The 25,296-nt window shown below is 46.1% G+C and overlaps 1 protein-coding gene across 6 annotated transcripts in view; it reads left to right on the top strand.

The window, feature by feature from the left end:
* The window catches only part of PLEKHG3 (pleckstrin homology and RhoGEF domain containing G3), an 84,919-nt gene extending 61,197 nt beyond the window's left edge, over nucleotides 1-23,722 (top strand). For 5 of the 6 annotated variants that reach the window (XM_070728360.1, XM_070728353.1, XM_070728368.1 and 2 more), the window contains exons 13-18: nucleotides 7,016-7,108; nucleotides 8,802-8,840; nucleotides 11,017-11,027; nucleotides 13,561-13,653; nucleotides 17,273-18,689; nucleotides 22,393-23,722. In XM_070728360.1, the coding sequence (XP_070584461.1) occupies nucleotides 7,016-7,108; nucleotides 8,802-8,840; nucleotides 11,017-11,027; nucleotides 13,561-13,653; nucleotides 17,273-18,689; nucleotides 22,393-23,162 (2,423 nt within the window). In that variant the 3' untranslated portion in view covers nucleotides 23,163-23,722. The remainder of the gene's footprint in view (nucleotides 1-7,015; nucleotides 7,109-8,801; nucleotides 8,841-11,016; nucleotides 11,028-13,560; nucleotides 13,654-17,272; nucleotides 18,690-22,392) is intronic. The other variant, XM_070728383.1, reaches the window with a different exon arrangement.
* Nucleotides 23,723-25,296: the final 1,574 nt, after the last annotated feature.

Genomic DNA, 25,296 nt, shown 5'->3' with positions numbered 1-25,296 from the left:
ACGGGCTACAAGAATGGTGGAAGGTCTTAAGCATAAAACGTGTCAGGAAAGACTTAATGAACTCAATCTGTATAGTCTGGAGTACAGAAGGAAAAGGGGGGACATGATCGAAACATTGAAATATATTAAAGGGTTAAATAAGGTCCAGGAGGGAAGTGTTTTTAATTGGAAAGTGAACACAAGAACAAGGGGACACAATCTGAAGTTAATTGGGGGAAAGATCAAAAGCAACATGAGAAAATATTATTTTACTGAAAGAGTAGTAGATCCTTGGAACAAACTTCCAGCAGACGTGGTAGATAAATCCACAGTAACTGAATTTAAACATGCCTGGGATAAACATATATCCATCCTAAGATAAAATACAGGAAATAGTATAAGGGCAGACTAGATGGACCAGGAGGTTCTGCAACATAAGCATTAAGGAAAAAAGAAAAAAACCTTCTTCCTTTTCCAACACTTCAAAACTACAGGACATGAAATTGATTTTGACAGTACTAAATTAATTTCCAAAACAGAACACTACAGCAAAAGAATAATAATGGAAGCCATCGAGATAGAAAAACATCCCCAAAATATGAACAAGCGGGATGATACCTCCCGCCTACCAGACATCTGGAAACCAGCCCTCAAACGTAACCCAGCCATAAAAACAGAAACTACACTCAGAACACATATTGCAAAACAATCAAGTAGCCTGCAAGCTCCAACTACTCAGGATATCACGCCTAATCAACAACCATTCACTAATCAGCATACTTCAGCTACATCAAACACCCCAGATGTTACCCCACTGATTCACCAGGAAGTTTCTATACAGCAGGCAATTGCTGAGCCATCAAACCACACCCAGCCACGAGTATTTATAGAAGGAAGGCAGCTTAGGTCTCGCAGTGTTCGCCTTAGAACAAGGACAGAAACACCAGCCTGAAGATGATGAGTGGGACCTCATCGAAATGTCGCCAGAAATTTCCAAATCCTACACGGGAAGAAACCCGAATATACCAAGACTGTCATACCTGTACCCGTGAAAATCTACGAAAACATTCGGGTTTCTTCCCGTGTAGGATTTGGAAATTTCTGGCGACATTTCGATGAGGTCCCACTCATCATCTTCAGTCTGGTGGCATATTTCACATACAAAGCAAATGGGGAATATAGATTTGTGAATTTTGGACACAAGTGAAAATCCTCTGGGAATTTTCCCTTGATGATAGACTGTTCTTATCACCTCAGTTTCTGAAGCACGGAGATTTAGCAGTTGAGGTGAAGTTACTAAAATGATTTGGTGTAATGTCAAACCAAAGACCAAAGAAAAGATATAGAGCAGATATAGATATATGTGCCCAGGCCTTTCTGAAGCCTGGTAGGGAGTGGTGGGCTCCTACCAGTTTTGTCTATTGAGCCCACTGGTTTTTGGCAGGTTTTTTTAATGGTGTCTCCGTGTGAAAGAAGACCTCAGCTGTGCTTCAGATGAAGAATGAAGGTCAACATTAAGACAAGGGTGGGTGCGAGGGCTTCTTCCACATGAAGATGCTGGAAAAAATATCGTGGAAAATCAGTGGGTTCATACCAGTGCGGCTCTGGACCACACCTGTATGAACCCACCACCGCTAGTAGGTGAAAAGAATGCCCAAACAGGCACATTGGAAGTGTGTTTTCAAAAACTTTCAGTTGGTCCATTGGGGAATTATTTTTACCTCAGGGGCTTCAGGGAAACTTTCTGGAAGCATCCGGAGGACGAAACTGCCTTTCCAAAGGCCGAAAATCATCTGGCCACCGGCAAAGGATACAGGACAAAGTTTCACATGCCCTTCCGTATGGCTCTGTGTGCCACGCGTGCCATAGGTTCGCCATCACACACCTAGAGACATCTGCACAGGCAGTTGATCTTCAGTGATGGCAACAGGCATGAGCTTGAGAATGGCCCACAAATCTTTATGGTCTGTCAGCTGTTTGCTTTGCCTTCTCCACCAGTGATGTGTCATACATCATCGTACTGGTAATCCTCAACTTACAACCACAATTCAGCCAAATAAATTCTGTCACTAAGTGTGACACATATTGAATTTTGCCCCATTTTATGACCTTTTTTTGCCGCAGTTGTTAAACGAATCACTGTCATTGTTAAGTCATGGTTGTTAAGTGAATCGTGACTTTCCCATTGGCTTTGCTTGTCAGAATGTCACAAAAGGGCATCACATGACACCCCCGGACAAGGCAACCATCACAGTTGCCAAGCGTCCTAATTTTAATCATGTGACCATGTAATGGTTGTAAAGTGGGGGGGAAAGTTGTTGTCCCTTTTTTAGAGCTGTTGTAACTATGAATGGTCACTAAATGAACTGTTGTAAGTTGAGGACTACCTGTATTAGCGCCAAAAGATGATTGTGCAGTCCTGTTGGGAATTGGAATAGCCAGAGGTCCTTAGCATATCATGTGGTTGTTTTGTTATTGGTGTTGCCTAGGAATGTCTTCCTACGGTTTTGAGGTTAGGTTAGGTTTATTGGATTTATATGCCGCCCCTCTCCGCAAACTCGGGGCGGCTCACAACAATAATAAAAAACAGTACAGTACACAATACCAAATCCAATGCCCACCCATCCAGTTCCAATTTAAATTAATAATCTCATAAAAAACAGTATACTGTATATAAAAAACAGGCACACAGTCAATCAATCAACAAAACAACATGGGCAAGGGGGAGGTGTTTTAGTTCCCCCATGCCTGACGGCAAAGGTGGGTCTTAAGGAGTTTACGAAAGGCAGGGAGGGTGGGGGCAATCCTAATCTCAGGGGGGAGCTGGTTCCAGAGGGTCGGGGCCCCCACAGAGAAGGCTCTTCCCCTGGGTCCCGCCAGACGACATTGTTTAGTCGACGGGACCCGGAGAAGGCCAACTCTGTGGGACCTAACCGGTCGCTGGGATTCGTGCGGCAGAAGGCAGTACCAGAGATATTCTGGTCTGATGCCATGAAAGGCTTTATAGGTCATAACCAACACTTTGAATTGTGACCGGAAACTGATCGGCAGCCAATGCAGACTGCGGAGTGTTGGAGTGACATGGGCATACTTGGAGAAGCCCATGATTGCTCTCGAAGTTAGACCGTTTAAATTGAGATGACACAATAATTGTCTGCGTAATACCTGAGATGAAAAATAATCTCGTCCCTGAACGATCTCTCTTCCATCTCTAAAAGTCAAGGACTAGCAGCTTGCATTTTCCAATATTGTGAAGAATTGGAATAGTAATAAATACCTTCTTGTTTTGTTTGGTTTTCTGTGCAAAACTAATTGATCCTAATTGGATATGTGTTGAAAACAGGAGAGACTTTTGAATCAGGACTGACTGTTGATTTCCTTGGGAAAGTGATGATTCAGAAAATGTTAGGAAGTGGTGGATTGACCTGGGAAGCTGCAGGTTATATCCATAACTGAGCTAGCCAGAAATGGAGGCATCCAGCAAGTACATTAGCTCAGAAGTAATGTTTGTTTTTTGGAACTGGAAAGTTTGGGCTGGGCTAGTGCCCTTTAATCTGATCCAACTCATTTCAGGGGATGTATATAAAATTCCCTCTTTTATGAGATTCTTTTCATTTCTCCATAATATTTGGGCCAAGTTGCTGTGAAAACACAATAGGACAGAATAGTTAGGTAGCATTTACAACGTAAGTGTGGTCGTTGTATTTTGACTGTCATATTTTTGAGGCATCTTTACAGGGCCCTTACAGGGAATGAGCATGTTTTACTTCCCAACTGGTGACCGAAGCAGCTGCTAAGTTAAGTTACTGGCCTGTTTCCTTTCTGAATTGCTCTATTGGAAAACTTTCAAGTTACTACAAGACTGGCCAAGCTGGTTCCTGCTTTACTGAATGACATTTGGATGTTGTAATTTCTGTTTCAATATGCATGAGTGTCTAAATTCCATTTGGGCCTACTCAGGCTCTTTACCTTACCCAAAGATGTGTGTGTGAGTCAAGCTTAGTTCTTTAATGCTCTGATAAAGAGTGCAAAAGTCTTACGTATAGATTTTAATTTTTGGTGGGTGTGCTACTGATGAGGGCAGCTAGCCTCATCACTACACACAGCAGCATGTGTGGGAGGGAGGAGAATTTTCCCATCATGAGATGATTTAGACCAGCAAATTTGTATGTAACGTATTTCTAGAACAGGGGTGTCAAATTCAAGGTCTGTGGGCCGGATCTGGCCTGTGGAGTGCTTACATTTAACCCTGGAAACAGCAAAGGACCAGTCCACAGTGCCTCTGGCAATGAAAATGGAGTGAAAGTGATGTCGAGCTAGCCACGCCTCATAGTCCCCAAAGATCAAACACAGCCCTGGTGCTGCCCTCTATGAAATCGAGTTTGACACCCCTGTTCTAGAATATTAAAGGGGAATTAACATGGATTATTTTAAGAGTTACAAACCTATTTGTCCAAAGGAATCAGTTGCCGTGTCTCTTGCCTTAGTCAGCAGCAATGGCAGTTGTTGAATTTTTATTGAATCACTTGTGGATATTGTCAAGCTGATGCAGAAGTTGGTGATAAATTAATGGCTTGCCACACTATCTATAGAAGAGCCGATGTTCATAGGAACTTGGGAGGAGGCATTTCAGGAGGGAACAGATGCAGGCACAAAGCATTATTTTGAATGGTTCAAGGACACCTTATGCCCACCCAGGGTGGTGTCAGGATGGCTCTGGAAAGAAATTGGAACTTTGAGGAGTATTTTGACTCGGATTCTGATTTAGTTCGGATGTTATCTGGAACCTTCACAGATACTTTCTGTTGAGTCTGGTTGTACCCCATCCTCAGCATGAAGGTTTCTAAATCACGATGTGAGAATTCATCTTCCAATATATGTGTCATTCTTTGTCAAGTGGACCAGGTGTCCACTTGACTGGTTTTTGAAAAGAAACCACCACAAAAATAACATGGGTCATTCTTTGTCAAGTGGACCAGGTGTCCACTTGACTGGTTTTTGAAAAGAAACCACCACAAAAATAACATGGGTCATTCTTTGTCAAGTGGATCAGGTGTCCACTTGACTGGTTTTTGAAAAGAAACCACCACAAAAATAACATGGGTCATTCTTTGTCAAGTGGACCAGGTGTCCACTTGACTGGTTTTTGAAAAGAAACCACCACAAAAATAACATGTATGATAGAAAAAAATGTGCTCGCTCTAATGAAATAAAAATGAAGATGATTGAAGGTGAGAAAACAGAGAGCTTCCTTACCTTCAATCATCTTCATTAGAAAGAGCAAGTTTTTTCCTATCGCTCTCTGTTTTCTCACCTTCAGTCATCTTCATATTTATTTCATTAGAAAGATCATGTTTTTTTCTATCATATATGTTGTTTTTGTGGCGGTGTCTTTTCAAATAAGGCTTCAATTTCACCTGGTCCACTTGACAAAGAATGACCCATATAGATTACAGGGTTCGTGAGCCAGCAGGGGTAAAGCCAGAAGAAGCCATTCTTTCTGTCACAAGTCTAATCATGTGAGAACTTCATGTGAGGACAGAACTGTTAAAATCGTGAATTATCTACCCACACTGGGAGTTTCAAAAGGTCTATGGCAGTGATGGTGAACCTTCTATGGCTCAGGTGCCAAATGGGTATGCATGCGCACGATAACATACATGTGTGTGCCCACACCCATAATGCTATGCCCTCCACCCCATGCAAGCCCACAACTGCCGCATACAGGCCGTCACTGAAGTTGCCATGTATACAGGCCTCACTGAAGCCTCTAGACTTCTGGTAGGCCCGTTAGGCTGTTTTTTCCATACCCAGGGTTCAGGCTTGGGGAGAGTGAAAATGGCCGAAAAGAAGGCTCAAAATCAGCTGACTAGCGCACTGAAACTGATATAGGGCAGCACCTCACATGCCCTCAGATATGGCTCAGCGTGCCACCTGTGGCACCCGTGCCATAGGTTTCGCCATCACTGGTCTATGGGCTTCCAGGGTAGAATGGCACACTGAGTAGGCCCCTGGTTTTTTTGCAAGGCCAACAAATAGAATAGAATAGAATTTTATTGGTCAAGTGTGATTGGACACACAAGGAATTTGTCTTAGTGCATATGCTCTCAGCGTACATAAAGGAAAAAGATACATTTGTCAAGAATCATGTGGTACAACACTTAATGATTGTCATAGGGGTCAAATAAGGAATGAAGAAACAATTAATATTAATAAAAATCTTAGGATGCAAGCAACAAGTTACAGCTATACAGTCCTAAGTGGGAGGAAAAGGATGATAGGAATGATGAGAAAAACTAGTAGAAATAGAAGTGCAGATTTAGTAAAAAGTCTGACAGTGTTGAGGGAGTTATTTGTTTAGCAGAGTGATGGCGTTCGGGAAAAAACTGTTCTTGTGCGCAGTGCTCTGCAGCGACGTTTTGAGGGCAGGAGTTGAAAGAGTTTGTGTCCAGGATGCGAGGGGTCAGTAAATATTTTCCCCCGCCCTCTTCTTGACTCGTGCAGTATACAGGTCCTCAATGGAAGGCAGGTTGGCAGCAATAGTTTTTTCTGCAGTTCTGATTGTCCTCTGAAGTCTGTGTCGGTCCTGTTGGGTTGCAGCACCAAACCAGACAGTGATAGAGGTGCAGATGACAGACTCAGTGATTCCTCTGTATGGCCAATAGAGGAGCTAGGGATAGGGTTGGGTCCTCAGACATCCTTTTTGTTACGGTGAAAAAACAATAATAAATAACTCCTGATGCCCAGAGTCTGTCAGGGGTTGGGCATCCTATAAATTTAATAAATTAAATTAAATTAAAAATTATAGCCAAATTGTTTGGCAAAGAAATGTATAAGCACACTATTTTTCCATACTGTTGTCTGGTGAGCTTCCTAGCAATGGGATCTCCTTTTTATAACTTGTGCAAGAGGATGGAAAGCATAGCTGGTCTGTCCTTCCTTTGTTGAGTATTTGGCAAGCTGTAAGACGCCTCCTAATTTGGTGAACAGTTCAGCTACAGCCACTGGTGTTAACAATCTTATATCCTATTCATAGAACCGTACTGTGGCAAAACCAGTGCTGAGAAGCTCTTAGATGGACTCCACAACTCCACAGCTGCGGCAGGTCCTAAAAGTCGCAGAAAATCGGGTGCGAGCTCCCTTTAGTTTGGCAAGTGGGTCTAGAGCTGGGAAGCTTCCGAATTTGGGCCCAGCATTTTCTCTAGAGTAGTTTTGCATGCGTATTCATGGCCGAACATACCTCTCAGTCCTTACCAGCAGTTTACGGCACTTCTTACTCAGAGGATGATGCATCCAGGACTTCACTACAATCAAAGTAGTTAATATAGGTAGTCCTTAACTTACAACCACTCATTTACTGATCACATTTACATCAATGCTGAAAAATACAACTTGTGACCGGTCGTCACATTTATAAACATCACAGCATCTCCCATGGATATGTAATCAAAGTTTGGGTGTTTACAATGATTGCAGCATCATGGCTCATGTGAGATGGTCATTTGTAACCTCTCCCCTCCCCCCCCTCTCCTCTCCTCTCTCCTCCCTCTCCGTCTCCCCTCTTTCCTCTCTTCTCCTCTCTCCTCTTCCCCCTCTCTCTCCTCTCCTCTCTTCTCTCTCCCTCTCCGTCTCCCCTTCCCCCTCTCCTCTCCTCTCTTCTCTCTCCCTCTCCGTCTCCCCTTCCCCCTCTCCTCTCCTCTCTTCTGTCTCCCCTCCCCTTCTCCTCTCCTCTCTCCTCCCTCTCCGTCTCCTCTCTTTCCTCCAATCCCCTCCCCCTCTCTCCTCTCCTCTCTCTCCCTCTCCTCCCTCTCCGTCTCCCCTTCCCCTCCTCTCCACTCCTCTCTTCTGTCTCCCCTCTGCCCCCTCTCTCCTCTCCCTCTCCGTCTCCCCTCTCTCTCTCCTCTCCCTCTCCGTCTCCCCTCCCCCTCTCTCTCTTTTCTATCTCCTCCCCTCTCTCTCCTCTTCTCTCCCCTCCCCCTCCTCTCCCTCTCTTCCCCCTTTCCATCTTTCCCCTCTCCTCTCTCCTCCTGCTCTCCTCCCCTTCCCCCTCCCCTCTCTCCCCTCCCCCCTCCTCTCATTCCCCTCCCCCCTCTTCCCCTCATCTGGTGGAAGGTCCTCCACAAGGTCAGCAGCCGTGGGGCTTTGTAGGGAGCGTGGCAGAGAAGACAAGAATCACCTCATGAAGTCAGGGAGGGATCCCAATTTGTGGCCCTGGGGGAAAAGAGGCTCCTTGTGGTCCCACATCAGCAACAAAACTCACAATCCCTGCCTTCATAAGAGGACAGCAACCTTGGCAGCCTCTTTTTTGGGGGGGATGTGAAAAAGAGGCCACTGTTAGGACAGCTATATATTCCCCTTCCTTCCCATCTCACAAGCAGGACCCAGGCTTGTGGGGAAGAGGCCATTGTTCGCATTAGGCATTCTGACTGCAGAATAGTCAGGACTGAATTGCTAGAGGCGATTATTTTCGAGCGTGTGAACGTGCTCACATCATACGTAAGCCTTACACAGTTCTAAAGTCCAAGAACATTTTGACCACCCATGCTTTGGTTTTACTTAGTGCCAGTGGCTTAGAGAAGGCAATTGACGGTGCTGTCTGAGAGGCATGTTCCCTGTGCCACCTGCAGGAATGCTGGTGTGGTTCTCCACTTGGGTGCTTTAGGTTGTCGTCTTTTGGGGCAGTCTGAGTCTGTGGGCTGATGTTGGTGCTGGTGCTTCCATCCTCTGAAATGTCTTGGGTGCTCGTGTACTTGACACAGCTTCATTCAGATCCACTGATCTTGGAAATGTGTGTGTGTGTTTTTTAATTATTACTATCACAGAGCCAACGAAGCAGATCCTCAAGCAACTGAGTAACAAAGGTAAGAAAGCATTGCCTTTCCCTTCTTCTCCCAGAACGGACTAACTTGTAAAATACACTGCTCAAAAAAATAACACATCCTAGATCTGAATGAATGAAATATTCTCATTGAATACTTTGTTCTGTACAAAGTTGAATGTGCACAACAGCATGTGAAATTGATGGTCCAACAGTGTTGCTTCCTAAGTGGACAGTTTGATTTCACAGAAGTTTGATTTACTTGGAGTTATATTGTGTTGTTTAAGTGTTCCCTTTATTTTTTTGAGCAGTGTATAAGCCATTTCTCTATCATTAGGCAAAGTGGTGGTTTCTTTAGAATTCCCCCAGAATTGCTCTTTCTTTCTTTCTTTTTCTCTTTCTTTCTTTCTTTCTTTCTTTCTATCTATCTATCTATCTATCTATCTATCTATCTATCTATCTATCTATCTATCTATCTATCTATCTATTTATTTGGTTAGTTAGTTGGTTAGTTAGTTGGTTAGTTAGTTAGCTAGTTAGCTAGCTAACTAGCTATTGGACTTGTATGCCACCCTTCTCCGAGGACTGAGGGCAGCTCACAACATATAAAAAATACAAAAAAACCCAGTTCAGAAGTCCAATATTTAAAACAATCTAAAAACCCCAAATTTAAAATCATACAGCCCTACTCACCCACACCACAGTCATACTAAAGGCCGGGGCTCGGTGTTAAAGTTTAGTGGCCCCAGGCCTGCCAGCAAAGCTAAGTTTTTAACATCTTTCGGAAGGCCAGGAGAGTGGGGGCAGTACAAATCTCTGGAGGGAGTTCGTTCCAAAGGGCCGGGGTCACCACAGAGAAGGCTCTTCCCATAGGCCCCGCCAGACAACATTGCCTGGCTGACGGGACCTGGAGAAAGCCGACTCTGTGGGACTCGACCGGTCGCTGGGATACATGAGGCAGAAGATGGTCCCATAGGTCCTAAGCCATGTAGGGCTTTATATGTCATAACAAACACTTTGAATTGCATCCAGAGACCAATCTGCAACCAATGCAGCTTGTGGAGTGATTGTGAGATGTGGGCAGATCTTGGAAGACCCATGATAGCTCGCACGGCTGCATGTTGCACTATTTGCAGTCTCCAAACGCTCTTCAAAGGTAGCCCCAGGGCCCAAGCTGTGATTCTGAAGGATTCCTTGGCCTCTGGATGTTAGTGGATGGCATGGCCAGAAACATGAGGATGTGGGGAAGGATGAGTGAGGCCTGGATTTTTAGTATCATATTTTTTTTTGGTATGGGTGTGTGTAGACACGGTTTGGAAGGAGGAATAATAATAATAATAATAATAATAATAATAATAATAATAATTTATTAGATTTGTATGCCACCCCTCTCCGAAGATTTGGGGCGGCTCACAACAACATAAACAGTGTACAAATCCAATTTTTAAAAAATACAATTTAAAACCCTTATAATAAAATAATCACACAATCCAATCAAACCATACACCAACCTTGACAATTGGGGGGAGGGGGTGTCAATTTCCTCATGCCTGGCAGCAAAGATGAGTTTTTAATGACGCAGGAAAGGCAAGTTGGGTGGGGCAGCCCTAATCTCCGGGGGAGTTGGTTCCAGAGGGCCGGGGCCGCCACAGAGAAGGCTCTTCCCCTGGGTCCCGCCAGACGACATTGTTTAGTCGATGGGACCCGGAGAAGGACCTAATCGGCCGCTGGGATTCGTGCGGCAGGAGGCGGTCCCGGAGGTATTCTGGTCCGAAGGATTGAAGAGGCAAAGTGAGTTTTAACCTTATTTACAGAAAAGGAGAGGAGGAAAGTGCATGGTTCACAATTAGTGTTTTTGCTGCCATATTTTGGCAACACTGTCGAGGAGTATTATATTAGCTGTAAACAGATGGTGGAGTCAGGCACAGCTTGTGGGCTGCCTGCACGCACTCGTTTGCCATTTTTTTCTTCTCTCTTTCTAATTATAAGTCTCCCTCAAAGTAACTACAAAGCTATGCTGCATAAAAGATACATGTATTCTCAAAACCCAAGAAATCTTGTCTTCTGATTCTCTGTGCCCGCTCCCCAAAGGGAGATGGGACCCAGGGATCAAAACAGTAAGCCAGATGCATAACTGAGCCAGGAAATGAAACCCTTGCCTTTTGTCCTCTAATTATCTCCTCCCTTCTCTATTTTTTTCATGTGCTGCAAATCTTCAGTAGGATTAAAGGTAAGATTCAGAATTTTCAAAAAAAGTGGGAAAACAGCCCTCCCCTCTTTTAAAGGAATGAAAAGCAATTGGGTTCCTTTTGGTGAGCCCTCAGGCCCTTAAAATGCTTCTTTAAGCTTAATCCAACCTGCCAGTGGGAGGCACTCACTTTTGCCCTAAGGCAGTGGTGGTGAACCTTTTTATCCTCAGGTGCCAAAAGGGCATACACACAGATTATTATATATTCACGAATGCCCACACCCATAATTCAATGTGGAGAGGGCAAAAATGGCTTTCCCTGGCCCCTGCAGAGGCCGTCTGGAGGCTGGAAATGGCCCATTTCCTGACATCCTGTGGGCCTAGTAGGCCTGTTTTTCACCCTCCCCAGGCTCCAGAGGCTTCCCTAGAGCCCGCGGAGAGCGAAAATGCCCTCCTCAGCCCCCTGGAGGCCCTCTGGAAGCCAAAACAACCTCCCAGACCCTCCGTGTGAGCTGAAAATCAGCTGGCTGGCATGCACATGCATACTGAAGCTAAGGTAAGGCAACGGTTCATGTGCCAGCAGATATGGCTCTATGTGTCACCTGTAGCACCCATGCCATAGGTTTGCCATCACTGCCCTTAGCCATATTCTGTAGCTCTTGAAGAAATGGAACCATAGAGGAGAAGGGAAGAGAAGTCCTGTTGTCATAGCATCCCTTTGCTAAGACCTTTTAAAGGACAACCCTTGCTTACCCTGACTTCACATAGCATGCAGAAAGTGATGGAGCCCTTCTGGAGTTTGGGGAACCCTCACAGATCCCCAACAGCTTATCCCAAGAGGAGGATCTGCAGACCCTTCCTCAGGAATCTTCCGAAGATCTGGCTGAAAGTGACGGCAGTGAACAGGTGACAGGGCACGAGGAAGAGAATGGAGCTGAGGAGGAGGAAGAAGAAGAAGAGGAGGAAGAGGAAGAGGAGGAGGAGGAAGAAGAGGACAGGCTGGTAGGAACGGAGCAGGTGTCAGACTTTGCAAGCTCCTTGATGGCAGTCCTCCATTGCTGGCACTATCGGGCCAATACTTTGCTTTTCTCCTGGGGCAGTACGGTGAGGTGCCTGTTGAATCTCTGCTGCGTCTCCCTTCTGCATGTTGGCTTAGTGCATGGCTTAGGCTGCGCGCCGTGAAATCTTCTAATCCGTTGGAACTGGACCACGTCTGGTATAGGTCAACTTGGGCCTAGACGACATCTCTAAAAGGGAAGCATGGCGCATAGGGCTCTTAACTAATAAGTGGCGCTACCAACTGACTTGGCGCTTTACGCTTTCCCCTACAACCTAACTGGGTTTGTGCTTGATAACAAAAGATAATTCTTGGATGGATTTGCTTGGTCTCTGTTGAAAATCCATTTTTTTTCATATGCAAGAAAGGTTCTGCTAAATTAATCATACAGTGATGAGACAATGTTTATCTTTAAGTCATCCTCTTCACAAATCCCATTCCGTGTGCATTTGGACCCAGTGCTGAAGGCATATACAGTATTACAAAGCATTGATCACCCTGATGATTTCAAAAAAAAAATTGGACTGTACAATTGCTAAATGTTGTAAAATATAAAACTGGCTACAAGATAGAATAAAAGTTGGTCTTAATGATGGCTGGCTCCAAACCAGTGGTGGGTTCCTACTGGTGCACCGCGAAGTTCCATTCTGGTAGGGACCACGTGGGTTGCGCAATTTGCGCACGACAGCTCCAGTGCTGTCTTTGCCGGTCCATTATGCGGCGCCATCTCTTTTTTAAAAATTTTGCTTCCTGCCCAATTTCACCAATTTTTTTGCTTCTGTGCATGTGCGGAAGTAAAAATTTGCTGCAATCGCACACACGTGGTGGATGTCCCCTCATGAGATTTTGGTGCTTTTTTGTTTTCTGCGCATGCGCAGAAGCAAAATAACGCAAGGGGTACAAGTGTGCACACACAGATTGTCATGATGCGCACACAGTGCACTGGTAGGCAGGTAAGAGCAACCCACCCTTGCTGCAAACTATACTGCTCAAAAAAAATTAAGGCAACACTCAAATAACACATCCTAGGCCTGAATGAATGAAATATTCTCATTGAATACTTTGTTCTGTACAAAGTTGAATGTGCACAACAGCACGTGATATTGATGGTCAATCAGTGTTGCTTCCTAAGTGGACACTTTGATTTCACAGAAGTTTGATTTACTTGGAGTTATATTCTGTTGTTTAAGTGTTCCCTTTATTTTTTTGAGCAGTGTATTTTGTGCCTGGGCAGCAGGTCAGCTGCCACCCTACTGACACATGTTCTCCTTCCATTTGCTTAGTTTATTGTTGTATCCAATAGCTGGAATAGGAGCCTTGGGCCTGCGTAGAAACTTTTGATCATTCTTCTACATACATGGGAACATGAATAAGATTTTAAATGATATCCAAATGGTCATAGAGTCTCAATAGAAATGTTTGGCTGCTCTTGTCCGACAGTCCAGCATAAACACAATGATTCTGTTCTCAGGACCAACCATTTAGAGCTTTAACAAGATCATTTTTATTTTGGTTCAGGGCAAGGGCCACAAGACACAGGAAGGATCCAAACAAGACCACTCTTCCAGCATTAGAGAGAGGATTGTGGAGATTGTGTCGTCCGTGCCAAAGGTAGGCGAACGCTAGCAGATAATACAGCTCTGATCAAAGCTCAGCTGATAACTATTTCCATTATTTGCATCATATACAACATCCTGGTTATTGGTTATTGAAACGGATGTCTAAGTGCCACCTCTAGGTTGGTTGAGACAGGCAGGATTTCCTTTGTTGGGGGTCAAGGGAAAGGGAGGGTTTTGCCTTCTCTTTCTGCTCAAGATCCCCATGGACAATTGGTGGGCTACTGTATGACCCAGAATGCTGGACTCGATGAGCTTTGGCCCGATTCAGCATGGCTCTTCTTATGTTCTTACCCTCTTGTCGGCAATTTGTGTTGGCCACAAGGGATGCAGCATATAAAATGATTTACATTTATATACGGTATTCAGATGAGGCAACTTGTAAATAAGTACATTTTTATGGTCTTGAAAATTCTATTATCAAAATTAACATCTTTGACCTTTGAAACAGATTCCTACTACGGTCACATACTAGCCATAGCATTTAGACTTACCATATACAGTGGTACCTCTACTTAAGAACTTAATTCGTTTCGTGACCAGGTACTTAAGTAGAAGCAATTTTCCCCATAGGAATCAATGTAAAAGCTAATAATGCGTGCAAACCCATTAGGAAAGAAATAAAAGCTCGGAATTTGGGTGGGAGGAGGAGGAAGAAGAAGAAGAGGAGGAGGACAGTCACTGCCAAAGAAAGAAGGTGAGGTGAGGGGAATCAAAAAAATCCAAAACGGCGAGGAGGAGCATGTGCCTCCAATACACCCGGTGCAAGGCTGCCTCTCATACATTGGCTGCTGCTGCTGCTACCTGCTGCCTCTTCCTTCCCACGCTGAAGGGCTCCCCTCTCCTCTCGCTCATTTTGTAGGCAGCGCCTTTCCTTGGCTGTGGTGACTCCTCGGCTGCCCAGAGCGAAGGGAGCTTTTCTTTTCTCTGGGCGCTGGCAGAGGTTTATTCCCTGTCCAAGCGCCCAGAGAAAAGAAAATGCTTCGTTTGCTCTGGACTGCCAAAGCCTCCTTAAGCGTCACCAAAAGGCTCCTCTGGCAGCCCAGATGGCCGGGATTAAAGTAGAAATGGCAGGAAACTGGCCAGATCTTTGTGGGAATTTCCTGGGAAATTTTTCCGGGCTCAGGTTCTTAAGTAGAAAATGGTTCTTGAGAAGAGGCAAAAAAACTTGAACACCTGGTTCTTACCTAGAAAAGTTCTTAAGTAGAGGTGTTCTTAAGTAGAGGTACCACTGTATACTGCTTCACAGTGCTTTACAGCTCTTTCTAAGCGATTTACAGAGTCAGCCTATTGCCACCAACAATCTGGGTAACCAGTTTACCAACCTCAGAAGGATGGAAGGCTGAGCCAACCTTGAGCTGGTGAGAATCGAACTGCCAAACCATGGGCGGACGGCAGTCAACAGAAGTAACCTGCAGTACAGTGATCCCCCGGGTATTGCGACCCCGATCATTGTGAAATGGCTATATGGCGATTTTGCAACCCGTAAGTAAAAACACCATCTGCGCATGCGCGCCCTTTTTTTCTATGGGCACGCATGCGTAGATGGCGCCGGGCAGATCAGCTGCTGGGCGGCTTCCCTAGGTCTTCCCCCTCTTGCTGGCGGGAGGGAGAGCGGCGGGCATCAGCGAGGAGTTTCCCCACCGCCCACGCAAACTCCTCGCTGCCGCCCGCTCGCGCATCGCCCGCCCACGCCGTTCATTCTCGCCGCTTCCCAGCTGAGTCCTGAAGCGAATTCGCTTCAGGACTCAGCTGGGAAGCGGCGCGAGCGAACGGCTTGTCCGCCGCCCGCTCGCGCATCGCCCGCCCACGCCGTTCATTCTCGCCGCTTCCTAGCTGAGTCCTGAAGCGAATTGGCTTCAGGACTCAGCTGGGAAGCGCGAGCGAGCGGCGCCAGCGAACGGCTTGTCCGCCGCCTGCCTGCCCGCTAGCGAGGAGCCGAAGATTGGGGGCCGCGCGGCTGTTTTAAAATGTCGCCGCCGGCATGGGGGGCTTGCCAGCACCCCCCGGACCCCCAACCCGGGTTTGGGGGGCTGCTAGGAAGCCCCCCATGCCGGCGGCGACGTTTTAAAACAGCCGCACGGCTTCCCAATGAGTCCTGAAGACAAACGCGGAAGTTCGCCTTTGACGTTTGTCTTCGGGACTCAGTTGGGAAGCCGTGCGGCTGTTTTAAAACGTCGCCGCCGGCATGGGGGGCTTCCTAGCAGCCCCCCAAACCCGGGTTGGGGGTCCGGGGGGTGCTGGCAAGACCCCCATGCCGGCGGCGACTTTTTAAAACAGCCGCGCGGCCCCCAATCTTCGGCTCCTCGCTAGCGCTGCGGAAGTAAAAACACCATCTGCGCATGCGCGCCCTTTTTTTCTATGGGCACGCATGCGTAGATGGCGCCGGGCAGATCAGCTGCTGGGCGGCTTCCCTAGGTCTTCCCCCTCTTGCTGGCGGGAGGGAGAGCGGCGGGCATCAGCGAGGAGTTTCCCCACCGCCCACGCAAACTCCTCGCTGCCGCCCGCTCGCGCATCGCCCGCCCACGCCGTTCATTCTCGCCGCTTCCCAGCTGAGTCCTGAAGCGAATTCGCTTCAGGACTCAGCTGGGAAGCGGCGCGAGCGAACGGCTTGTCCGCCGCCCGCTCGCGCATCGCCCGCCCACGCCGTTCATTCTCGCCGCTTCCTAGCTGAGTCCTGAAGCGAATTGGCTTCAGGACTCAGCTGGGAAGCGCGAGCGAGCGGCGCCAGCGAACGGCTTGTCCGCCGCCTGCCTGCCCGCTAGCGAGGAGCCGAAGATTGGGGGCCGCGCGGCTGTTTTAAAATGTCGCCGCCGGCATGGGGGGCTTGCCAGCACCCCCCGGACCCCCAACCCGGGTTTGGGGGGCTGCTAGGAAGCCCCCCATGCCGGCGGCGACGTTTTAAAACAGCCGCACGGCTTCCCAATGAGTCCTGAAGACAAACGCGGAAGTTCGCCTTTGACGTTTGTCTTCGGGACTCAGTTGGGAAGCCGTGCGGCTGTTTTAAAACGTCGCCGCCGGCATGGGGGGCTTCCTAGCAGCCCCCCAAACCCGGGTTGGGGGTCCGGGGGGTGCTGGCAAGACCCCCATGCCGGCGGCGACTTTTTAAAACAGCCGCGCGGCCCCCAATCTTCGGCTCCTCGCTAGCGCTGCGGAAGTAAAAACACCATATGCGCATGCGCAGATGGTGTTTTTACTTCCGCAGCGCTACTTCGCTAAAACCCAATCATTGCTAGGGGTCCTGGAACGGAACCCTCGCAATGATCGGGGGATCACTGTACTGCATTTTAACCCCTGCGCCACCATAATAGATAATCATCCAACTGTCATTACAGTAATTTAATTCAGGTAAGGGACAGTTTGGTATAGTTATTAAGGCAACATACTAGAAATTAGAAGACTCGAGTTCTAGTCTTGCCTAAGGCACAAAGCCAGCTGTGTATCTTGGGGCAATAACACTCTCTCAGTCCTAGGAAAAAAGCCAATGGCAAACCACTTAGAAAATCTTGCCCAGAAAACTCTAGGGAATAATAGAGTCAACACCAATTTGAAGCCACAAATCATCATCATTTAGATTCCCCTCTCTTCATCTCTTCTCTTTGATGTGTTCCCAGGTTCGATCACCTGTTGAGCTTGACAAAGTGTTAGATATTCCTTCACGTAAGGAAGAGTGTCTAGAAGAGAGCCCTCAGCCTACGGATCTAAACAACCATGGGCTCCCGGATCAAGGTTCGGATATGGAGTCTGCTGAAAACGCGGAAGAACTGAAGCCTTTGAGCAGCGAGGAGGAAGAGGAGGAGGAAGATGGCCATGCCCCACAGCCCAGCAGCATCCTCCCCTTTTCCGTGCTAGATCAGGCCAGTATCATCGCAGAACGCTTTGCCAGCGGCCTCTCCCGTCGCAATAGCTTGGTCCACGAGGATGGGCAGGGCTACCTCACACCAAAGATGGCCAGCCGGAGCAGTAGCGTCCTGAGCTTGGAAGGGGGAGAAATGGCTGTGAGTTGCAACAACGGCTGCCCTACTACGGACTCCCAGAGTTGCAGCATCCCGCCAGAGCCCTCTGCCGAACCTTGCAAGGGTGCTTCTAACGGTGCAGTGCGGCCTGGTCTGGTTGAGCCTGACCTTTCTTGCCGACGGAAGGAATCCATGCTGTCCCACCAGGACCGTCTGTTGCTGGATAAGATCAAGAATTACTACGACTATGCTGAACACCAGGACGCTAACTTCAGTGTCAAGCGGCGGGAGAGCCTGTCCTTCATTCCCAAAGGGCTGGTGAGAAATTCTGTTTTTCGGATAAACAGCCTTCCCCAGGCAGAGCCTGGGCAGGAGGTGCTGAAGAGGAAGAGACCGCCTCTCTTGGACAGTAGTGGAGCAGCGTCCTTGATGTTTTCAAACAGGAAGGGGGTGGCACTCCCGCCTCCCCATCTGGAGACCACCAGTGAGGAAACCCCGGTGCCTATCACGGAGGCAGAGTTCCGGTCACCCAGTCAGATGATTAAACTCTGGGAGGACATGGAGCAACCAAAGAGCAAACACTGGAACGGGAAGACGGAAGACTGTCGGGAGCACAAAACAAATGGGAGTCTGGGCCAGGCTGAGTCTTATTTGAAAGACAGGCTTGGAAGTCAGGAGAACGGCTTTGACTTTCACGAACCCCTTCTTATTCTGGAGGAGGGCGATCTTGGGGACATAGTAGAGGAGGAGCCAGTGGCGCCCCCTCCTGAGAACAAGGCTCCCGTGGAGCAGACCGTGCCGTCCAGATCACCCGGGAAAGTAGCCCAAGAGTTGTTAGGGAGCTGTGACCAAGAGCAGAGTTTCCCTCAGATGGCCCCTCACATCATGCAGCTGGCTCATCTCACGGAGGCTGAGCTGACAGAGAAGGTGAACAAAGTCTACCAGTTGGCCCGCCAATACAGCCTCCGGATTAAGAACCAGAAACCGCCCATGCGCAGGAGGCTTGCTGAAGTAGAGGAGGAGATGCAGAGAAACACGTTGACTGGCCAACAGGGAGCGGTTAAGAGAGAGAAAGGTAGGTATGACCAAGAAGACATTTGTTGCTATTATCTTAATTGCAGCAATGTCTACAAGTAAGATTGCTGTAGAAAGAGAGATCATTGCTATCTATCTATCATCTATCTATCATCTATCTATCTATCTATCTATCTATCTATCTATCTATCTATCTATCTATCTATCATCTATCTATCTATCATCTATATCTATCATCTATCTATCATCTATCTATCTATATCTATCTATCTATCATCTATATCTATCATCTATCTATCATCTATCTATCTATCATCTATCTATATCTATCTATATCTATCTATCTATCATCTATCTATCTATCATCTATCTATATCTATCTATCTATCTTTTCTATCTATCTATCTATCTATCTATTTATCATCTATCTATCTATCTCTATCTATCTATCATCTATCTATCGTCTATCTATCTATCTATCTATCTATCTATCTATCTATCTATCTATCTATCTATCTATCTATCTATCATCTATCTTTATCTATCTATCATCTATCTATCTTATCTATCTATCTATCATCTATCTATCATCTATCTATCTATCTTATCTATCTATCTATCTATCATCTATCTATCTTATATATCTATCTATCTATCTATCTATCTATCTATCATCTATCTATCTATCTTATCTATCATCTATCTATCTATCTATCTATCTATCTATCTATCTATCTATCTATCTATCTTTTATGCCGCCCCCCTCCGAGGACCTGGGGCGGCTGACAACATATAATGGAACAATATATAACATCCTAAATCCAATTAATTTAAATTTATAGTCTAAAAAACCCCCAAACCATAAAAAGACAGTCATTCCCATTCAATTGACTTATTCACAATTCATTCATTGGCCAAGGGACTAGAGTCTAGTGGCCCCAAGCCTGGTGGCATAGATGAGTCTTAAGACTCTTGCGGAAGGCAAGGAGGGTGGGGGCAATGTGAATCTCCGGGGGGAGCTGATTCCCAAGGGCCAGGGCTATGTGACTTGCCTGTCCTTATCTTAATAAAAGAAAAGACATTTTGATCGAAGAAATGCTTTGCCTTTATAAACTGCAGGCAAATTGATCTCTTAGCGTACTATATTATGAATTTACTTTTATCGTATCTTTTTGTTTTAGTAGAGTTCCAAGGTGGGTCACAGTATTAAAATCCTACAGTATAAAAATTTAACAATGGGAACATTAGCATACTGTATTATAATAACCAGTATTAGTTAGCAAAAAAAATTCTCTTGGCACTAGGGTAGATTGTCATTGCCTTCTATTGGGATTTCTTTTTTGCCTTTAGCAATAGCAATAGAATTTAGATTTATATACTGTTTCACGGTGCTTTACAGCCCTCTCTAAGCGATTTAAAGAAAGATGAAGAATGATTCAAGCAAAACATCTAATTCAGTATACAGTGATCCCCCGATCGTTGCGAGGGTTCCGTTCCAGGACCCCCCGCAATGAGCGGGTTTTCGCGAAGTAGCGCTGCGGAAGTAAAAACACCATCTGCGCATGCACAGATGGTGTTTTTACTCCTGCAGCGCTAGCGAGGAGCCGAAGATTGGGGTTCCTGTTTTAAAACGTCGCCGCCAGCATGGGCGGCTTGCCAGCAACCCCCCAGACCCCCAACCCGGGTTTGGGGGGCTGCTAGGAAGCCGCCCATGCCGGCGGCGACGTTTTAAAACAGCCGCGCCGCTTTCCAATGAGTCCCGAAGACATACGTCAAACTTCCGCGTTTGTCTTTGGGACTCATTGGAAAGCGGCGCGGCTGTTTTAAAACGTCGCCGCCGACATGGGGGGCTCGCTAGCACCCCCCCGAACCCCCAACCTGGGTTTGGGGGGGTGCTAGCGAGCCCCCCATGTCGGCGGCGACGTTTTAAAACACCCGCACGCCTTCCCAACTGAGCCCTCAAGCCAAGCGCCAAAGGCGAACTTCTGCGCTTGGCTTGAGGGCTCAGTTGGGAAGGCGCGCGGGTGTTTTAAAACGTCGCTGCCGACATGGGGGGCTCGCTAGCACCCCCCCGAACCCCCAACCCGGGTTTGGGGGGGTGCTAGCAAGCCCCTCATGTCGGCGGCGATGTTTTAAAACACCCGCGCGCCTTCCCAACTGAGCCCTCAAGCCAAACGAACCCGGGTGGCCGGGCGAGCAGCGAGCGAACGGCGGGTGGCCGGGCGAAGGGCGGGCGAGCGGCGAACGGCGGGCGAGCGGGTGCTGGGGGGGGCTTCTCGCCCTCCCGCCAACAAGAGGGGGAAGACCCAGGGAAGCCGCCCAGCAGCTGATCTGCCCGGCGCCATCTATGCATGCGTGCCCATAGAAAAAAAGGGCACGCATGCGCAGATGGTGTTTTGACTTCCGGGTTCAAAAATCGCAAATTACCCTGTTCGCAATGGTCGGGGACGCAATAACCGGGGGATCACTGTACCAGTAGTCCCTCACCTATCGCTGGTGTTACGTTCCAGACCTGGCCGCGATAGGTGAAATCCGCGATGGGGAATTTATCGACTGATAGTACTTATTTAAGTATTTATATTGTAATTGTTTGGTAACTTTTCATTGTTTTAAGTGTTTATAAACCCTTCCCACACAGTATTTATTTTAGATACAGTATTTAAATACAGTATTTACAATGTTAGATTTTTTTTTTTTGAAAAACCTGCCGATTGAGTTCGGCGGGCTGTTTAAATCTGCCGATCGGCTTCCTCAGAAATCCGCGATGAAGTGAAGCTGCAGTAGGTGAAGCGCGGTATAGCGAGGGACTACTGTATGATAATATTTGCAACTCAGAGCTGAATTATGGAGTTCATGACATCTTTGAACTTGGTTGTTTTCTGGAAGTAATTTCATTACCCAACTAGGCAACAGGTGCTCTTTTTTATATACTGTGGCTTGTCCTGATGTTGTTGGAAGTTGGGTAATGAAAAGTCTCCAAGAAAGCACCAAGGATTCCACAATCTTGATTTTTCCTAAAAGGGAACTATTAGATGCTATTGAAAACAGACCAATAGTGTAAAATGGATATTGTGGTTCTTTTATCATTTTCTGTTCCCTTAATTGACATAACTAAAATAGTATTCAGTGTCCTTACTTTGGATAGAAACAAATATATGATTTTTTCAGTTGTAACCTAGTAAGATTAAATTTCTGAGTTCCATTTAGGTTTCAAAATAGAATCAAGAGAGATACAAGAGGGCTGAGAAATGAGATACTTTTTGTCTTGAATGTTTGGGATATTATAACCAGCACATTGCCAGTCTTAATATTCAAAGATATAGATCTGCAGATTCTCATTTTTGGCTCCTCCTATAAATAAGTGGTTTGTGACTGCAGAGTTTGCTACTAAGTAGGCAAAAGTATTACGGTAGGTTGCAGGAGAAGCATAGAAACATAGAAGACTGACGGCAGAAAAAGACCTCATGGTCCATCTAGTCTGCCCTTATACTATTTCCTGTATTTTATCTTAGGATGGATATGTTTATCCCAGGCATGTTTAATTTCAGTTACTGTGGATTTACCAACCACGTCTGCTGGAAGTTTGTTCCAAGGATCTACTACTCTTTCAGGAAATTAATATTTTCTCATGTTGCTTTTGATCTTTACCCCAAAGCATGAGCTTCACAATTAGATTGAATGGCTTGGTTCAATAAATCTATTTGTACCAACATTGCCTTATTCTGCCTTTTTCTTTTTCTTAGGCCAAAAGAAGTCTAATTTGTGTCTCCCCAACTATGAACAAATTGTGCTTCAGGAAGCATCTCTGGGCCTCCTTCCCGCTTCCTCAACATGTCAGAAGTCACTTAAGCGCTTCTCTTCCAGTAACAGCTCCATCAGCCTTTCTTCCCCCACCAGCTCCTGCACCTTCTCTCACAGTCCCCACAGCCCCATCATGACTGAGAAATTCGACTGGCCCGACGTGCGGGAGCTGAGGTCCAGATATTCCTGTCATGTGGCGACTGAGAAATGCCGACCCCCACTAGTCAACAGAAGTTGCTCAGCGCCTGAGAAGATGGTAGATGATGCTAAGATGCAGGCAGAATTCCAGGGCTCAAAGGGGATTGCAAAAACAGATGTAAAAAGCCAGAAATGGGATGAACAGAGCGGCAGGAGAAAGTCCTCTCTTGATTCCATCCCCAAGGAACTTCTTTGTGATACTCCAAAGGAATTGTGTGTCACAGCAAAGGCATCACTGGAGAACAACCAGCATGTGATTGTGGTAGAGAAGTTGCCCGGGGAGACTGATAAAGCCAACGCCGATGAAAGAGAGCCACAGATTCTCTCCTCTTCGGAACAAGAGAAGCTTTCTCTCAAAGAGTTGGTGGAGCGTTACAAGTCCTATCAAGACTCAGAAGAACATCAAAGACACGACGGTGATGTTCAGGAGGCATGGTGGGAGAAAACCGGCAGCCAAAACAACCTGGTAAAAAACTTGAGAGAGAAATTTCAGACTCTTAATTCTACTAGCTGAACACCCACCTCTCTCGTTCCTGTGCCATTTTGCCAGTTCTCAAATCTCCGTCTCTTCTTGGATTATTACTCAGAACCTTCTTTGCCTGTTCCACATCATGCTTGACATTTCTGGGAAGTTGCAACTGCCTCAAACTGAGGATTTTTTTAAAAAAAATGCTCCCTTTAAAGATATGTGAACTTGAACATGGATCCGACACGCCACTGGCCCTGCACCAGGCAGCATTATTGGGCACAACTCTTCATACATTTGGAAAAATCAGGGAGCTTCCGGTCAAAGCAGAGACAATACAGATCAATCATCATTTGAACACATTCCTCCCTTCAGGAGCTGGTATATTTGGAAATGTTTTTGCTTTACGAAGCCAGAGGGAGATGTACATTGCTCAGTCTCCTAGGAAAATAAGTTATTATTCTTTAAGTTTTCTTTTTTAAGAATGTAATTTTACTATGTCTTTGGTTAATTCCAGGCCTCTCAACTTGAGAACACCCAACCTAATACTGTTTGTGTACATATTTGAATCTATATGCCTTGTGCAATAACCACTTTTGACCAGCAAATACAGCTTTGACCTCTTCACTGTTGGGGGAGGGATATAATTGGGGAAAATTGCAATAACTGATTTTTGTATCACATTTCCTATGCACAAAAAAAAATGCTACAAAGCTGATTGGCAACTCTTGAAGTCAGTGATCTTTCCAAAATGAGCAGCACCTAGGACTGACACTAGTATATTAATCCATTGGGGTTCTAAGCCATTTCAAGTCACATTACTTCATTTTAGCCCATCTTCTTAGCATAATTTGTCTTGCTTTGGAGCAAAGAAATCCTATGGGGTAAAAAGTTCTCTTGCTATTCCAACATGGAGGAAATAAATAGTAACCATTCCAGTACCGAGATATTGTCTTACTATTTCCAAGGCAGATTGACAGTTTGCATCTTATGGATCCATAGTAGCCTCTGTCAGAACACTAACTTTTTTTCTCTGTCATTGGAGCATTGTTGTTTGAGAAATAGTGGTTGTGAATCCCTGGCAACCTGATAGTAGAAAGATCGGGTCTCTCTCTCCCTTAAAGTGCAGAGTTCTCTGCCCTCTCAAACCTAACCAGTTTTGTAGCCCTTGGAGTGCTCTTCCCAGTATGAGAAGAATTTAAAGTGCAGTTCGATAACTTCGGCTAAGAGTAAATGCTGCCTGAGAAGTAGTTGCATGTGGAATTGATGCACTGTAGCCTGAGTTAATGAAACCACCAAAGCCTCTGAAGGGGATAACGTGATCCTGAGTGTTGGGTTGGTGGATTCTATATCAGTGTTTCCCAACCTTGGCCACTTGAAGATACTTGGACTTCAACTCCCAGAATTCCCCAGCCAGCAAATGCTGGCTGTGGAATTCTGGGAATTGAAGTCCAGATATCTCCAAGTTGCCAAGGTTGGGAAACACTGTTCTATATATCACCGGTAGAAAGCGCCCAAGGAAGGTAGCACTGGAAGCCTTTCTTCACCATAGAAAGCACATTAATGAGTGTCATAAAAACACCACAACTTAGTAAAAATATGTTAGTATCCTTTCCTTTGTATTGAGATAATGGATCATTTAAGCATACTGTTCCCATCATGGTTTAACGCACACACACAACCATAGCATACTGTTCCCATCATGGTTTAATGCACACACAACCATAGCATACTGTTCCCATCATGGTTTAACGCACACACACAACCATAGCATACTGTTTCCATCGTGGTTTAATGCACACACACAACCATAGCATACTGTTCCCATTGTGGTTTAACGCACACACACAACCATAGCATACTGTTCCCATCATGGTTTAACGCACACACACAACCATAGCATACTGTTCCCATTGTGGTTTAACGCACACACACAACCATAGCATACTGTTCCCATCATGGTTTAATGCACACACAACCATAGCATACTGTTTCCATCGTGGTTTAACGCATACACACAACCATAGCATACTGTTTCCATCGTGGTTTAATGCACACACAACCATAGCATACTGTTCCCATTGTGGTTTAATGCACACACACAACCATAGCATACTGTTCCCATCGTGGTTTAACACACACACACACACACACACACACACACAAAATCACAGAGCCAGGA

This window comes from Erythrolamprus reginae, chromosome 1, assembly GCF_031021105.1.
Source record: "Erythrolamprus reginae isolate rEryReg1 chromosome 1, rEryReg1.hap1, whole genome shotgun sequence".
NCBI lineage: Eukaryota > Metazoa > Chordata > Lepidosauria > Squamata > Dipsadidae > Erythrolamprus > Erythrolamprus reginae.
This window is presented reverse-complemented; position numbering and strand designations above follow the sequence as displayed.